This window comes from Eschrichtius robustus, chromosome 13 (genome assembly GCF_028021215.1).
Source record: "Eschrichtius robustus isolate mEscRob2 chromosome 13, mEscRob2.pri, whole genome shotgun sequence".
NCBI lineage: Eukaryota > Metazoa > Chordata > Mammalia > Artiodactyla > Eschrichtiidae > Eschrichtius > Eschrichtius robustus.
Window position 1 is genome coordinate 95,196,808 of NC_090836.1, and position 17,297 is coordinate 95,214,104.

The 17,297-nt window shown below is 48.9% G+C and overlaps 1 protein-coding gene across 1 annotated transcript; it reads right to left on the bottom strand.

Moving 5' to 3' along the window:
• Positions 1–606: 606 nt before the first annotated feature.
• Positions 607–15,107, bottom strand: EIF3D (eukaryotic translation initiation factor 3 subunit D). The gene is made up of 15 exons (XM_068560582.1): positions 14,967–15,107; positions 12,432–12,564; positions 12,076–12,121; positions 11,056–11,192; positions 9,897–9,982; positions 9,279–9,351; positions 8,205–8,317; positions 7,181–7,313; positions 6,521–6,668; positions 5,631–5,761; positions 4,813–4,898; positions 4,591–4,720; positions 1,683–1,825; positions 1,205–1,488; positions 607–759 (listed from the first exon to the last, which is right to left on the bottom strand). The coding sequence occupies exons 2-15, from the start codon at positions 12,552–12,554 to the stop codon at positions 746–748; spliced, it is 1,647 nt and encodes a 548-aa protein (XP_068416683.1). The 5' UTR covers positions 12,555–12,564; positions 14,967–15,107; the 3' UTR covers positions 607–745.
• Positions 15,108–17,297: the final 2,190 nt, after the last annotated feature.

Here is a 17,297-nt window from a genome sequence, read left to right on the forward strand (position 1 = left end):
GCACGGTATATTACTTCATAGTGTTCTGTACATTGGACAGAACACTGTCTGCTTATAAGAAGTTTACAAGTACTAAACATCTGTAGCTCTGATTTGTTCATGACACAGTTCTTTGAGGGTGCCAGCTTGAGATCCCATCACCAGCCCAAGGAAAGCTTGAAAACAATTTACGAACCACTACGATCACCACACAGTGGAACATCCATCAGAATCTTCCGAGGCAATCTCCTTTACCTGCAGCCACCCCACCTCAACCTTCAAAGACTGCCCTGCTTCATGTTTCACCAGTGATGTGTGTCTCTGAAGGCAGCAGCTGGGTCTGGCACACAGCCAGCAGGCACTCGTGCTTGTGGAAATGGACTTCCTACGGGGACCTCACAATGGACAACACTCCCCAGGAAAGGATAATTTCAAGGGGTTCCAAGAACAAAAAAATCCAGGGCATTCACCTCCTAACAGGAATGTAAAACTACTAATGCTTAAGAACAAAGGATGGAACCCAGATTATGAACTCCAGAGAGACTCTGCTGTATCTCACCCTCCCTCTCCCAAGGGCTACTCAAGAGAAGAAGGGCTGTCAATCATAACATAGGCACGCGATGAAGGTAAGAGACTAGACAGACTTATACTTTACTCCAACTGTCAAGCTGCAGAGAGCAACAATCAGACAAACATTCCACCAGGTATCCAAGGCCCTCCTAGGCCCAGCAGAATCACAGAATCCAGCTCCACATCACTGTCTGGTTTAGGTTTCTTCCTCTGAAAGATACAAAAGCCACGTCAAACTGGTGAATTGCTTATGATTTTCAACACCTCCACTCAGAAGTGAAACCTTTCAGATCCTCACATTTCCTTCAGTCACCTACTGGTGAAGCAGGTGTGAGAAAGCTTAAAGCCCGTGTAACTCACCTGGAGCATCTTTCCTCCCTCAGACCACTGGCTAACATCAGGGACTTCCGGTGCCTTCCTCTAGATGCTTCTTCCTTGCCCTAGCCTCTAAAAGACCACTCTCCTCCCCGACCCCGTCTTGTGCTCTGAAGGCTCTGGAAGCAGCTTCTGGAGCCAGACTGAATGCTACTCCAAGTGACATCTCAGGGAATTCCCAGAGGTTTCCATCGAGGCTAGAGAGGACTGTGCATACAGAGCTCGGGCCCCAGCCAGCACACGGCTCACTCCAGACTTCGGAGGGAGCCTTGCTACAAACCTTCTTCTTCCTCTTCCTCTTCCTCCTCCTCCTCGTCGTCCTCATCCGAGCTGAAGGTGCCGTCGGGCAGGCTATATACGCGGATGACCTGCTTGTTGGGGTCCTTGAGGATGAGGTACTTGCCCTCCTCCAGCTTCATGCAGATGTCGATGACGCAGCGCAGGATGCCCCAGGCGTTCTCCACGCTCAGGTTGATCTGGCTGGCAAACTCATTGGGCTTGAACTGCTGGGTGCCCAAGACGACGTGGCGTGAGGAGTCTTTCACGTGGTACCGGGACACGTAACTATTGAGGGGAAGAGGAGTATTATGGTGGGGGCAGGCGGGCACAGAGACACAGCGACGCCTGGGGTCGAGTATCAGTTAAATGGTGACACCTGGCCTGATGCTTGTCCCAAGAAAAAGGAGAAAAGGCCAGCCCTCGTCTCCCAACCTGCAGACCCCCCCTTCCAAAGATGAGCTCCCGGACAGGAATCTCACCCAAGCTTGAGGTACTCGGATCCGGCCAGCAAAGCACAGCAGGTCCAGCGGGCCAACTTGTAGCTGTTGTTCTTCAGCTCGGTGGCAATGACGGCCCCTCGCTGAGAATCCAGCTTCTGACGCCAGTCAACGCCATTACAGTGCTGTAGGAGGGGAGCCCCGGTTACAGGGGCCAAGGCGGGCTCCCACTGCCCACGGTCTGCTGCCACTTCTGGCAGAGAAGAAACTCCTTAGTGGGCCTGGCTGGGGAGGGGCGAGCCCACAGGTAAAGCAGAGGTCAGACTTATCTTTTAAGAGGCAGGGCCTCGGTCCCTCCCTCGAGCAGCAGGCGCTCAACAGAGCGCAACTCCTCCCTTCACAAGAGCTCACCCAGACCGGGACACGCACGCACACAAGTTAAAAAAACAAGCGCCACACAAGTGGTGAGGGCACATGTTTATCACCTGCCGTGCGGAGGGGAAGGGTTTTGCATGGGAGCCTGGCAGCTCCCCCGTGGAGGACACTGGCAGAAGCTGGAGGGGGAGTGATCTGAGAGGGATGCGGGGAGAGACGGGCCGGTTTAGCCCCGGTGGGCGTGGAGGCCCGCAGAGAGCGAGGAGGTCAGGGTCTGGCACTGTGTGTACGCATAGAGACAGACAAAAAGCAGAGAGACCCCGGAGACCACCTTCTCCAACCACCTCTTCTGCAGATGTGGGAACCTGGCCTCAGAGTGAAGTGACCGGCTGAAGGGCACACGGCAGAGACTCCTAAACTTTCTTGGTTCCTGGCAACCCTAGGCCAGAAAAAATACTAAAGAGCTCCTTTTATTAAGTAGTTAGGTCCAAACCACTTAGGGGCAGTATTCTGACAGATGTCTCTGGGCTTTCTTCAAAAATTAAAACTATCCTGCAGCAGCCTTGTGAGTTTGCTGTGGCATTTTAAGGGCCTTTCCTCAAATCTGTGCTTCCTCAAGGAAGCAGTGTTTCGGACAATTAACCGGCAGAGATACTGAAGGGAGGGAGGAGCGAGTTAGGGAGGTCAGCTAATAATAGCCATCACGAGGAGAGGAGGGCCCTAAACTAGGGCGATGATGTCAGTGAGACCCAGAGCTGAGCAAGAAGACAGACTGCACCTGACAGCAGGATTCAAGAGTGCAAAGGAGGAGACGTTTGAGGCTCTGAGCCGAAGAGAGCAGGAGAGACAAAGCTGACGGACGGCCAAGCCAGAGGGAACGACAAACAAGGACATTGGAAGGACAAGGTATTTTAGAAAAAAGAAAAAAACCAACAATGGAATGGGAGTCAGAATAGATTTCGGGAATCATTTTTAGAGTTCAAGGATGAGGCTCGGGGTAGGCAGAATTCTAAGATGACCCCTGGTGACCCTGCTCTTGCAGAATCTGCTACCATGGAGTCTGGATGGAACGTGTGAGTATGATGAAATACCCACAATCATGCTATCTCATGTCAAAAGGGATTCTGCAGATGGAGTTAAGGTCCCTTAAGACAGGAAGACCATCTGGGTGGGCCTCACCTAACCATGCAAGTCTCTTAAATCTGGGTGTAGAGGTTGGACACAGAGGAAGCCAGAGATTTCAAGCACGAAAAGAATCTGATGTTGCTGGTTTGAAGGTGGAGGGGACCACATGGAAAGAAATGTGGGTGGCCTCTAGAGGCTGAGCGGCCCCAGCTGACATGTGGCAAGAGAACAGGGGACCTCAATCTGACAACTGCAAGGAGCTGAATTCTGCCAACTAGAATGAGCTTGGAAGTGGATTTTCTTCCAGAAACTCTAGCTGAGAACTCAGTTCTGCTGAAACCTTAACTTTAGTTCTTGGATATTCTGAGCAGAGAACCAAGCCGCACGATGCTAGACTTCTGACCTACCAAACTATGAGCTAATGGATGTCATTTTAAGCCTCCAAGTTTCTGTTACTTTGTTATGGAGCCAAAGAAGATGAATACATGCTATATAAAGAAGTGATTATGGCAAAATGACTTGCAAAGGGGACTGACCCTAAGAGAAGGCTCCACTGGGGGTCAAAAAGGAGGGAAACCAGCAAAGGAAACACGTGAAGGAAGTTGAGAAACGTGTAAGACTAGATGAAGGTACTAACACGGAGGGCACAGCCATAAAAATACGACGACACCAAATGCTACAGGGAGGGCATGGTGGAAAGTCTAAGAAAAGGCCGCTGGCCCAGAGCTGAGTTCGCAGCAAACCTTCCGGTGTGCTCTCAGCAGGTGATGGAGGCTGAGGAGCATCTGGGGGTGAGACTCAGCAGCCTGGAATGCTAATCCCTTGGCTCTAATGAAGGCAGAGCACAACGGCCCCCAAACTCCATCTCACTGGACCCTCGTTCAACACAGGCCCGGCCTTGCTGTCCTTGCACGGAGAATCCTTTATTCTACACAGCAGCACCGAGGAGCTCTGCCACCCATTTCAAATTCAGGCACGTAGCCCAGGTACTTTCAGAAAGGATGACAGCCCAATAATCATGGCGCACCAGCCTGAGAGAGAACAGAAAGAGGAGGAAAAGCGAAGGGAACATGATTCTTTCAAGATGCCCCCTGAAGAGCCAAATCTGAGCTATCTGAGAATCTCTGACTTCAGTAAGTGAAGGAGTTGGAAAAAGGGCGTCCGAAGGTTGAAGACCAGGCAGGGGCTGCGGTAAGCGAAAGAACAGGTCAAAAAAAGAGCTGCGCGGCTTACAGGAAACCTGCCAGCCCGGCTCATAAGGAAAGATCAAAATCCCGCTTGCAGAGAGCAGAAATCAACAGGAGGTCGGAATGGAACGGAGGGACAGAAAGCACCGGAAGAAGGTAATTACCTCACACACACGATCTAAGTAGGCGAAAATCTCAGAAGACAAAATCTCGGTAGCTCTCTGAGTGAGGCGAGGGGAGGAGAGACATAGGATGGTACTCACCCTGGAGTCCCACTCGTTGAGGGTCTTGATGTTGATGAACGACACCTCCCCGTTGGCGCCGGTCATGACGCCGTCGTGCTCACAGCGGACGATGAGGTCAATGTCGTCTCCGAGCTTCCACCTGCGGTAACTGCAAGGAAGGAGGAGCTCCTTTGGTCAGCTGAGATCCTGGGTTTCAGACGCACCACCCGCACAGGGCACGGCACCAGGGAGGTGACATACCGGTAGGCCACAGAGGCAATCTCATTCTTATCCATGTCGTCCTCCACAAACGGGTTCGGGTTCGGGAAGTTGTATCTTTCCTTCCCCTGCAAGGATGACAGAGGTGTCACGAGACGGCAGCAACTTGTCGCCGAGGCAGTCAGCCAGACCCTGCACCTCTGCTTTGTCACAGCCCTGACGGGGTCCCTGGCTCCTGAGGGGGCTCTGGGATCACTGCGTGCTGTGCATCTGTTTACCCCTTCCGAGCGCAAGCAAGCAGCCCGCGGACCATGACGGATGTGACAGCTCACGTTCACCCCGTGCTTATGTTTGTCGCCCACGCGCTTGTAGGTGTCTCATTTAAATAGCAACCTCGTCCCTCCTGTTTAGTTTTTCTCCATGGCACACACAGCCACTTGTCACAACATATATGTACTCAGGGTTTACTATCTTTCCTCCTCCGTTGTAACAAAGCTCCTGAAGGGCTGCAACTTTGGCTGGTTGCTGTAACCCCAGCTCCGAAACAGTGAGTGTACTTGTACACAGATATTTGAAGAAAAGGTCACAATGTATCTATGTGAAACAAGTATTATCGGTATTCTAATTTTACAGAGAAGAAACATGCCCGACACCACAAAGCTAAAAACTGGTGGATCTAGGGTTCAAAGTCAGGCTGTCTGATCTTAAAGCCCAAGCTCGGATCTCCTGTGACAGGCAGGGACCCCGTCTGTCCTAACCAATCCCACAACCCCAGAGCTGACGACACGGCAGATGCTCAATAAACAGCAGCTGGAGTCGACAAGCTAAAAATGGACTCCCAGATGCTCCCAGGGCCTCACCATCCTCAAGCACTGCTGGGAGAAGTTGTGGTTGATGTAGGTTGCTTCCATGGCCAGGTTGCGGGGTGAGTTGAAGGAGTTGCCTTCATCTTGCGGGGGCTCGTTGGCTGTCTCGCTCACCGTCAGGAGGTCTGCAAGAGCGGTGACATAGCCAACCACTCACGAAACAGAGTCCCCGAAGAGGTGCATGGCCCCTTGGGGAGCAGTGGCGATCCAAACGACACATACCCTTCCTCCAAAGAACCGCCATCTGCTAACGTGGGTCCCCTGAGTGTGGGACACACTGGGGAGGAGCAGGGTGCGCTTCTGGATAACTTGAGACACTAATATTAAATTCAGTCACAATCATGTGGAAGAAAGCCAAACCTTTTCATTCTTTTTGGATTCCTCAAGAGAATGTTTGATTTTATTAGTTTTCCAACAAAGAGAAGCAATATTATCACGTCTGGCTTCACTCTGCTATTCTTGAGTGGTTTTCATTCATTGTGTGTGCGCACATACACACATGTATGGCGTAAGATATATGCGTACGTATGTTTTCCTTCGTAAATATGCTGAAGTAAAAAAGGCATCAATCTAAAGAAAAACATTAAGTATGTACTAAAGGTGGTATAGAGAGATGACAGAAGTCAGGAAAGTGCTATTCAAATGAATAAAAACTAGAAGCATGGTATTTGGGCACCATGAGGACTCCGAAGGCTGACGCCCCAAGAGGGACGGCGGTGACAGTCCCTCCCCCTGTCGCTGGGGAGGCTGAGGGGGATTCTGACACGGCTGTTGACGCCTGTGAGGAGACAGACCCTCTCCTACCCATTCTCCAGACCAGGGGATGGCTCGGAACCAACAAGGACACTCAGCACCTCTGTGTTGTTCCCACACAGGCTTCCTACCAAAGTCAGAGTTGTCCCTCTTGTCAAAGAAGAGCTTGGACCCGACCCTCTGGACGACGATGTCCCAGGAGTACACGGAGCGGGTGCAGCTCATCAGTGTGGCCAGGATGGCGTCGGTGGCAAACACGTTCCCCTGAGTCTTCGCCAGCTGCAGAGGACAGAAGAGACATGAGGCTACTTTGGGGCTGGACTGGCCATTCACAGCGGGGGAAGGACTCCGCTGTAAGGCGCGTTCACACCCACACCCGTGTCTGAGCAAGGCTGCAGCAAGCCAGCCAGCAAGCTTGTGTCCTGAGGTCCGAGGAACCGCAGCTCCCCGGGCACCTGCTATACCCCAGGAGGGCACCGCCCGATGCTTCCACCCCAGCGGCACGAGGTAAGTACATTTACCCCGATTTACAGGTAAGAAAGCTAAGGCCTCAGAGAGGTGAAGCCAGGAAGCACGGCAGAGCTGGGACCCGGGCCCAGCTTCACCTAACATCAACACTTACGGTCTGGCCAGCAAAGTGCTCTTATTTTCATCTAATCCTAAGTCGATTCAGAAGAGTCTTATCTACAGGGGCTTCCGAGGCCCAACCGATTCACACGCATCCCCGCATCTCTGTCCTGAGGCCTCGACACTCGCCATGGGCGGGCTGGTGCGGGGCAGGGGGCGCCCACCTTCCGGATGACGGGGTCGTCCGTGGTGGTGACAGTGTGGAAGATGCGCTTGATGCTCCGCAGCGGCTTCTCGCTCCTCGTGGTGATGCGGTCAAAGGCTTTGTCGTAGTATTCCAGGGCCCCGCAGCACTCGCTGAGGGGAGAGCAGGCAACACGCGCTAAGTGAGGGGGAAGAAGACCACCTACTTCTTTTCTGTTAAGCCACGGAATCCAAAGTCTTACCCCAAAGTCTAGAGTATGAGAGATGCAAACAGTCTCTGACTAGACTCTCGGTGCTTGCTGCGGGCCCTGCCCCGTCAGCTCCTGATGTGGCTCCGCAGAACAGTGAGGACACCACTGATTCTGCGCAGCCTCCCCATTTTAAAGGCAGGGAGGCTGAGGCCAGGACAGGGAGAGGAGCAGTTACAGAGCCCCCAGCAGGCGCACGGACTCCGGTCAGGTGCTCCAGCTCCCCACTGAGTTATTTCCATCTACTGGCCCTTTGAGGTAAGGAGCTCTTTGAAATGTTAAGCAAAAGCTTCATGACTCTCGAAGAACTGCTATCTTTCTCTTTCTGCCCTCAGAGCTATAGAACTTAATTTTTTCTTTTGCTTAGGATTTCAGGAAGTGGAAAGAAATCTGGAGTTTAACAGCAAATTTCTTTCTGCCAACAAGAGTTCTATAACTTAATTCTTCTTTTGCTCACAATGCCAGGAAGTTCAAAGAGAGCTGAAGTTTTTTTTTTCTTTTTGGCCGCGCCGCACAGCTTGTGGGATTCTAGTCCCCCGACTAGGGATTGAACCCGTGCCCTTGGCAGTGAAAGTGTGGAGTCCTAACCACTGGACCGCCAGGGAGTTCCCAAGGAGATGAAGTTTTAATATCAGTAAACTTCTTTCTGCTTTCCCCCTCTCGGCATTGCTTTTTAAAACCTGTTTGTCAATCTTATGCAACACCTTTGGAAATACTAGGGCTTAGGCCAACAGTCATCACCAGCTGGTCCACACACATAAGAGTGTGGTGGACAGTAGTAAAAGATGTCACCTACATGTCCTGGGGCTCTGACACCTCCAAGTAGCGCATCTTCATTAACTGAGGAAAGTCCATCTCCTCCTTCACCTCCCAGTCACTGCGGACTTCCACTGAGGAGTCTCGGGGCTTCTGTTGGGGGAAACCATCGGAGGGGAAAAATGACAGCCAGTGCAAAACGTAAGCAAAAGGCAGGTTAACAGTATGAAGGCTTTTATTCAATAAATATATCCAGAACATTTACTACGTGCTGGCTGTTTTCCAGCAGCGTCCCTGACTCTTAGGAGCTTACAATCTAGAAGAGAACTGAAGGGACAAGAGTTCAGAAACAAATGGGAATTCTACTTCTCAGTAACGATGCCACCCTGGGAACATCGGCTCTTCTATATTCCTACGTTTTACACAGGAGCTGTAACAGCTCCTTTATATTTCTCTCAGGGTATCAGCTATTTATTCTTGCTGCTACAGCAAGCACCATGTCCAGCAAAATGTAACTTCCACAATTGTACCTTCACGCTTGCTTACATGTCTTCTACTCTCACTACGCCCACACAAACACTTGTACAGGAATGTCCACAGTGGCATCATTCATAATGCCCCAAAGTAAAAACCACCCCAATGTCCATCAGTGGTGAACGGATAAACAAAATGTGGTCTATCCATCTAACGGAATGTGGCGATAAAAAGGAATGAAGTGCTGACACGCGCTACAACATGGATTAGCCTTGAAAACATGATGCCTGGTGAAAGGAGCCAGTCACACAAGGTCATTCCGCTGTGATTCATTTATATGAAATGTCTGGGGCAGGCATATCTGGAGACAGGAAATAAGATACGGGGCAGCCTAGGGCTGGGGAGGATAGGGGCTGACTGGCACAGGGTACAGGGCTTCTTTTTAGAGTGATGAAAACCTTCTGACGTGGACTGTAATAACGGTTGTAGCACTCTGTCTATACACTACAAATCACTGAAATGTACACTTTAAATGGGTGAATTGTATAGTGTGTGTACTATACCTCAATAAAGCTGTTATAAAACCAAACAAATAAACAAAATCAAATTCCTGGACAGAATTCTGATATGGATATACTACCTGTGATTTTTGGTCCCATTTCTGCCTCACTCCAAATTGTTTCTGGAATTTTTTCTGCAGTCGTATGCGTTCTCTGGAAAGACAGGAAAACTGTGCTTTCAGTGCAGATTTTTAAGGAAAACAGGGGCTTAAAAAAAAGAACAGACCAACAGGGCGCACACTAGACATGCTAGAGAGGCATACTGCCCCCACCACTGACCAGTATTATGCATATATTTTACTCCATCTATCCAGCTGTCCACTGGCAGCCCCAGCTTGGGCAGGGCTACTGTCCTACACAGCTCCAGGGACTCACAGGACCCAGCGTGAATGGGGCTCCCTGGAGTCGTGCCACAGCAGACCCGAGTCCAGGTAAACTCCAAAATTGCTTCCTATCTGCCTTTGTTTCCCTTCAGTGCTCACGTCCTCTGCAAGCAGTTTCCTGCCCATGCTCTCTGCTGTTAACAGCTCTTCGAGAATGAGACCAGGGCTGAGAGAGTGGCTTAATTGGCTCTGGGAAGACTTTTTGGTTTTCCCGCAATGGTGGGGAAGACGACTATTCTCCTGCTCTGGCCTCCTGCTGTCAGAGTGCAGTCGGTCCTGGAAGAATATCTTGTTCTGGCAGGATAGGCACCTCACCTCTCCTTCTGCTTGGCGCTCTTAGGCAGGGTCTGCAGGTTGAACTGCAACATGTTCCGTCGATCCTTGTCTCTGCGGAGGTTCCGCTGGGAAGCAGGAAAAAACATCCATGTTAAAATCTTGGAGATCTGGCTTACAATTGGCAGTGCCTAATGGCAGGCCATGAGAGTTAGTTTAGGATGCGAACCCAAATTGCACATTTTACTCTGCTTTTATAGAATCAACATCCGGGGGTTTACAAGTAAGCACAAGCATACCTCAGAGATACTTTGGGTTTGGTTCCAGACCTCCACAATAAAGTATCACAATAAAGCGGGTCACACAAATTTTTTGCTTTCCCAGTACACATAAAAGTTATGCTATACATACAGTTTACGCTACACCGTAGGCTATTAGTGTGCGATACCACTATTTCTAAAAAAACCAATGTATACACCTTAATTAAAAAAAACACTTTATTGCTAAAAAACGTTAACCACCATCTGAGCCTTCAGTGTAGTAACATTAGCCAACGTGGATCATAGATCACCATAACAAATATAATAATAATGAAAAAGTTTGAAATATTGTGAGAATTACTTAAATGTGACACAGAGACATGAAGTGAGCCAAATGCTGTTGGAAAAAAAGGCGCCAAAAGACTTGCTCGATTCAGGGCTGCCGCAAACCTTCAATTTGTTAAAAAAAAAAAAAAAAAGAATCTGCGAAGCACAATAAAATGAGGTATGTTTGTACTTGGAATTAGCTTAGATTTATATCCACACACAGTTTTTATTGAAGTAGGTTTACTGGCTCTTATTAGAGTTGTTGAGTTTGCCTCTTTATGTAAGAAGATGCAGCCCAGCTGGACGATCTATTTAATAAATCCTGGACATAGCAATTAAGTGAGGCAACAGACACAGATCACCTTGTTAATCCAGCGCTAACATCCATCCTTAGCACAGATGTCCTTGCTACTGGTCAACAGAAAGCTAAACTATTTAAATGCATCCCTGGACTTAGTACCCATTTATTTTAGCACAACTGTCACTGAATAGCTACTTGGGATTCACTAGAAGACCCACAATAACATGCTCTCCTCTCAGCAGTACTCACACGGTAGCATTTTTAGCAGCAGGTGACAGCCCCAAGACGGTCAGATTGCTGGCTCTTGGCCTACCTGTGCAAATCGCATCCGATTCCGCTGGTAGGCGGTCTTCTGTGTGCGCGCTGTATCCACCAGCTGGAAACTAGTTTCATCCTCCTCATGGAAGTAAGCATACTGACTTCCACCTCCAAACTGAGAGGAGTACTTATCTGGAGGCAAAGGTGACAGCGTGTAACGACACTGCCTACAGACTCTACAAATACATGGTGGTCTAAAGCCCTGCTATTTAAAGTGTGGTCTCAGGACCTGACCCATCGGCTGGGATCATCTTAGATGTACAGACTCACAGCCTCACCCCAGACCCACTGAATCAGAATCAGCATTTTAATAAGATCCCCAGCTGATTCATACGCACATTCAAGTTTGAAAAGCTCTGGTCCAAAAAACTTTCTAAGTCAAGACAGAGTCTGAGGAACTTAAGACAAGCCCATTTCACTCTCTGCCTTATTCTGTAAGAATATGAGTTAAAATCTACTCTCTCAGGAGAGGCAAATATGCGGTATAAGTATCGTCACTGTCATCATCAGGTGCCCAAGGCAGACGTGGCTAACGGGCTACGACTGACGTTCTTGCTGACATCAGACTCAGATAATCTTAACTCAGTATTCCAGGGAGCCACTTCCAGCTCTCTCAACTGGCACAGAGGGAAGAAACCAATTTACTGTATCAGGATCTTAACACCCGGAGTTTTAAAACTGGGATCCATTGACTGGCCTCGTAGGTTCAATAAATTGCAATGAAATGAAAAATGGGAACATGTTCACCAGATTTGTAAAAGGGGCCGTGGCTCCACAAAAGTGGGGGGGCGGAAAACCCACTATAATAGGCCAAACCTCTTTAATGAACAGTCTAAGTTGAGGCTATTTCCAAAAAGAATGTGGATTGTTTCCACAGTCCAGAATATGCCCTGAAATACTATGAATTATTATCAGCATTTTGTTCCCATCCTAGAATGCTTTCAGGTGGAGGTTACCAGAAAAACTAACAATCCCCCAAGGCCCTGATCCGGGCAGTAAGGCGGAGAACACTTACTTGTGTACCTCTTATCTTGGTATGTGGCCCCCGTCCAGTCTGCAACCTAGTAAGAGCAACAAGGGAAGAAGACATGGAGCACAGGTCAACCAGGTGGGTTTCTGTTCACTCAGAAACGCCCCCCAAAGTGAGGCCACAGTGTGGGGAAGTGTCAGGACTGGCTCAGGATGGCTTTTTAAGAGCCCAGCTCTCCTATGACCACTGGAAGTATCCAGATGGATACTATATAATGGATACTACATATACTATATAACGGATACTTATAACTCTGATGCTTTTGAGAGAATAAAACTGAAACGAACTTGGAGTAGCAGCCACAGGTTAAAAGATTCAGACCCCCGCTGATAGGCAAGTACCTTTCCTAGCCGGTCTCCTTTGCTGAATGGCTGGTAGGGCATATCCCGAAACTGCTCGGGAACCGCACAGGGACCCCAGCCTGAGGGGTTGTCCTGGATCACGGGTGTCATGAACTTTGCCATCTTCTAAAACCTTAAAAACACAAATAATATAAGTAGCTCCATGAAGAAAAGCCTCAAACTAAAAAAAAAGCCTTCCATTTGAGGTAAGCTAAGACATGAATGACAAAATTAAAAATGCAAAACACAAAACAGAACCCTCAACTGTTGAGCTACTCCCCATTCAATGTCTTCTTGTAAATGATATCGTGAATACTTAAAACTCAGAAGACTGCTAACAAAACTGATGTACCATATGTCATTGATTTTTATTTTTTCCACTGTACCACCTCTGAAATGAGTCTGCACCTTCCGCTTGATGGGGTGTCATATCATAACTGGCAGTTTTTCTTTCTTGGGTGTTACATGAAATAATTGTGCTTCTTAAAATGAGTGGTATCTCACATATTTGATGAAACGTAGTAACTTTTTTTCGAGTGTAATAAGCATGTTGTAGTTCTCATTCTCACCTTCACCAGGCACACAATATTTAATCCCTAAGCCTCAGTCTCTTCATCTGTAAAATACATAAGATCCTTGTTTTATTTCTATCCGAGAATCATTGTGAAAGCCGTATGTATTAACTAACATATTTGGAAATGATTCCATTGTAAAACGCTGCACAATTACTCCTGAGTCTTGCAAAAATACATTTACACACAGTGCTGAGAAGAAAACAAGGATCTGTGAATATATCCCGAAATGTAACTTTCCTTTGTTGTTCTTCTGATTTTCTGTCAATGAAAATCCTTATGCAGAGCAAGTAGACACAGGGTCAGGCAAATGGCCCGCCAGAAGGCTGAGGAGGCCACCAGAAACCTTAGTTCATAAAAGTGGCCATACAACCAATGTTCATAAGCATTATGAGTACCAGGCATGTTCTTAGTGCTTACCACACATAAATTCATTAACTCCTCCCAACAATCCCAAGGTAGGGCCAGTATTAGCCCCACTTTCCAGATAGGAAAACTGAGGCATAGAGAAATCAAGAAATTGCCCAAAGTCACAACACTAATGGACGAAAAATTTGAACCCAGGCAAACTGGCTCCAGCGTCCACACTCTGCGTAAAAACCAGGGGCTCCAGACAGATGTTCGCCTGACAGGTCCTATCAAAAACTTACGCATTTATCATCCACTGTAATCCCCTGAAAATGCTCAGAAGCTGAGTTCCCAGGAGAAAGTTCATTACACAAATATTTCTGGAGTCTGGACAGCAATCAAAGAGTGCAGGGTACTAAATCTAGGAAACTCTCTTCATTGTTCAACGATAGGGAGATTAAGGCTTCCTACAGAGGGGACACTTGGGTGACAGCAACAGGTAATGACCTGGGAGCTCCATCCTCCAACTTGAACTTAAGTTACACTACAGGAAGCGTAGTGGTGGTCTCAAAACAATTCACATTAAATATTTATCAGGCTCCTACACGTGTCAGATGCAACACCACTAACCCTCCCACCCCTGCCCCCATTTTAGAGATTAAAAATGTGCAGTTCAGCCAAATTAAGCAGTTGACTTGCCCATCATTTCAAAATAGATTTGGTTTCTAGGGTTGTCTGCCCTAAGTCCAACACTCTTCCCATTATTTTATAAGCTGGGCAGTGGCCTGAAAAGAGCTGGGGTTTCAGCCCCTACTGATAACACAGTAAGATACCTCCAAACACACTTTAAAAAAGTCGACTTGTTTTGTTAAAGCTGGAGGTAAACGGGCTCAAGGCTTGACATGCATTTCTCTGGGGGAGGTGGGAATGGGAGGAAGTCACCTGGTTTCAACGCACGTAAAATAAGAGTGAGCACAATGGAACCAACAGGAGAAACTAAGCCTTTCAGTTAAAACGGAGTGACAGCTGTACTGGCTACAGGGGCAGGATGACGAGGCACCAACAGGGCAGTCAGAAGGGGCCTTGCAGCTGGCAGGCCACGGTACTGGGTATGTTATGGCAGCCACTGCAGATCGTTCCCCATCAATTCCTGGCGGGTAGAGAGTTTCAGATCAGAGATCAATCAACTCCACCCTAGCCTCCCATTTCACAGAAAAGGAAAGGAAACATTTGGACCGTGAACTCCTCAGAGAGGGCCGAACACCGCTCAGCTTGGCACCCCCAATACCTCTCTCATAACAGCTCAGTAACAGCTCAGGGAGCCGTGGGCCGCTTTAAAAAGACCCTGAGACCCAGCTGGGTTAAGTGACATGATCACATTCGCCCAGCCCGTGGCCGCTAAACGGAGTCTAGGGCCAGAGACCTCAGCCACAAGGTTCTGCCCCGCACGGGGCCGGACCTGGGACCCCGAAGGCAGAGTCCTGCCCCGCCCAGCGGAGGGACAGCGGCGGCAGGAGGGGGTGTACGGGGGTTTCTTCCGGTAGGCCCCCGAAGGTCAGGAGCCGCCCAACTCGGCCCCGGAGGTCCGCGGAACCCTACGAAACACACTGCTCACCTGCAACGGCCTTAGCCGGGCCCGATGGCGAGAGATTGTCCAGGCCGGAGACCACAGCACCGCCTGTGGTCCGAGGAACTGGGAAAGGAGAAAAGACGCGCGCGCAGCGGCCGGCGCCGTAAACACGCCCGGCGCTGTCGTAAACTGCTCCCCAGCTTCCTTCCGGTTCGGCGGCAGAACGCACGAGTCGTAAAGCAAAGGCAACCCGGAAAGTTCGTCACTGTTCTTTTCGAGCTGTTCTGATTAGCCTGCAAGACACCGGAGGATGTTTACAGTTACGTCATGGGACACCCGGCGACGCTCCGAGGGGGTTTTCAAGTTTCTTGAAACGAGGCTGCCCTGCAATCGAAGCTGGAGGCCGAGAGTGGCTAACAGCCCCTCTATGTCCCACAATGCCTTGCGGGCGGCTTCGGCACCTCTGTATCCCACAGTGCCCCGCGGCTCCTGCCTTCTTTAAGCGATCGTGTTGTTCGATTCTCATTGCTAGGGGGAGGTCGAGTGTCTCAGGCTGATATCGTCGCGACGCGCAGTTCTTTCACGGTTTCGGAAACTGAGGCCAGGAGGTGCAAAGTGACCTGCGTAGATCAGACTACTAGTGTAGTGGGTGGCTGCCAGGGTTCAAACCATACCTCCACAGTTCTCAAACTTTATTATTTGACAGAGATTTCTGGAGCGCTAATTTGAAAAATGCAGATTCCGGGTCTCCCTTCCATAGATTGTTATACCAGCATGTCTTAGCTGGAGCCCAGAATCTGCATTTGAATGAGCAGCTGTGATTCTCAAGTGGCGACCAGGAAGCACTTTCCTACGATGGCAACTGTGCTGTCCTTTTCGAAACCCAGCCTACGGAGTTTGTCCTGGAGTCTTACTGGGGAATTTCAAAACATTGAAAGAGAATCTGAGCGCGCGATTTTTGTTCAAACCTCAGATTCTTTTCTACCTGGCGTCTTAGGTTTCCTTATCAGTCTCCCAGCGTGTCTCCTTTATTGGGAAATATATCTGCTGTTAGATCTGATATCTATTCTTGGCTCTGCCACTTTCTAGCTGTGTAGCCTTCACCTCTCTGGACCTCAGTTTCCTTATCTGTAAATTGGAGAAGATAAAAAGGGGGTGCCGTGAGGGTAAAGATAAATGTATGTGAAAATACTCAGGAATCCCACTTACCAGTTGGGCAAACTTGGACAGGTTATTCGATCTCTCTGAAACCTTATTCATCTGTAAAATGAAAATGTTAACAGCAGCCATCTGTTTCCATAAGTTCTCTCTTAATCCGCTCATCTTCCAGTTTTCCTAGTTTTTGTTCATGCTATCCAGTGGATGGTGCTCATTGCAAAACCTTGTAGTCATTATTGGTAGCTCCTTTTCCCTTTTCCACCACATTCAATCCTTCAGTAAGTCCTCTTTATTCTTCTTTCAAAAGACGTCTTGAGGGAATTCCCTGGTGGTCCAGTGGTTAGGACTCTGTGCTTTCACTACAGGGGGCATGGCTTTGATCCTTGGTCGGGGAACTAAGATCCCGCAAGCCTCAAGGCGCGGCCAAAAAAAAAAAAAAACCCATCATGAATGCCACCACTTTCCCCCACCATCTCCAGCCTCATGCTTGGGCTACCTTGTCCACTCTTGTCCTTCTAGGGTTCATTCTCTGCATGGTGATCAAAGTAATCTATTCACAACCTTCTAGCAGCTTCCCATTACGTACTTGGAGTGAAATACAAATGTTTTCCTGTGGACTGTCTGGTCCTGGCTACCTATCATCTTTATATCCTGCCATTTTATACTCACTCTCCGCTAGCTAGCATGCTTTTTTTTTGGCCGCACTGCATGGCTTGTGGGATAGTTCCCCGAACAGGGATCAAATCTGGGCCCCGGCAGTGAAAGTGCCGTGTCCTAAACGCTGGACCACCAAGGAGTTCCCAATCATGCTTTTCTTTTTATGCCACAGGGCTGTGGTGAGAATTAAATGAGTTAATGTAAGTTCTAGGAATGGTACCAGGCACATGGTGAGCGAGAGTAAATGAGGACAGGGCAAGGCTACTCAGAGGGGTGGTTGGTTGAGGACACAGGCTAGTGAAGATCTAGGGGAGATGTATTCCTGGCACCAGGGAACAGCAAGTGACAAGGTCTCAAGGCAGGAAGGAGCCTGGGTATGACCCAGAAAGAGGAAGTGACCACATAGAAACGTGCAGGCCACGGAACAGAGTATGGGATTTTATCCTCAGGATAAAGGTAAGCTACTGAAGAATTTTGAAGTGGGGAGGGAGGAAGGTCATGCCCTGATTTAATGTAAAGGAGGGTCATCCTGTGGAGACTGGATAGGCAGAAAGAGGCAGC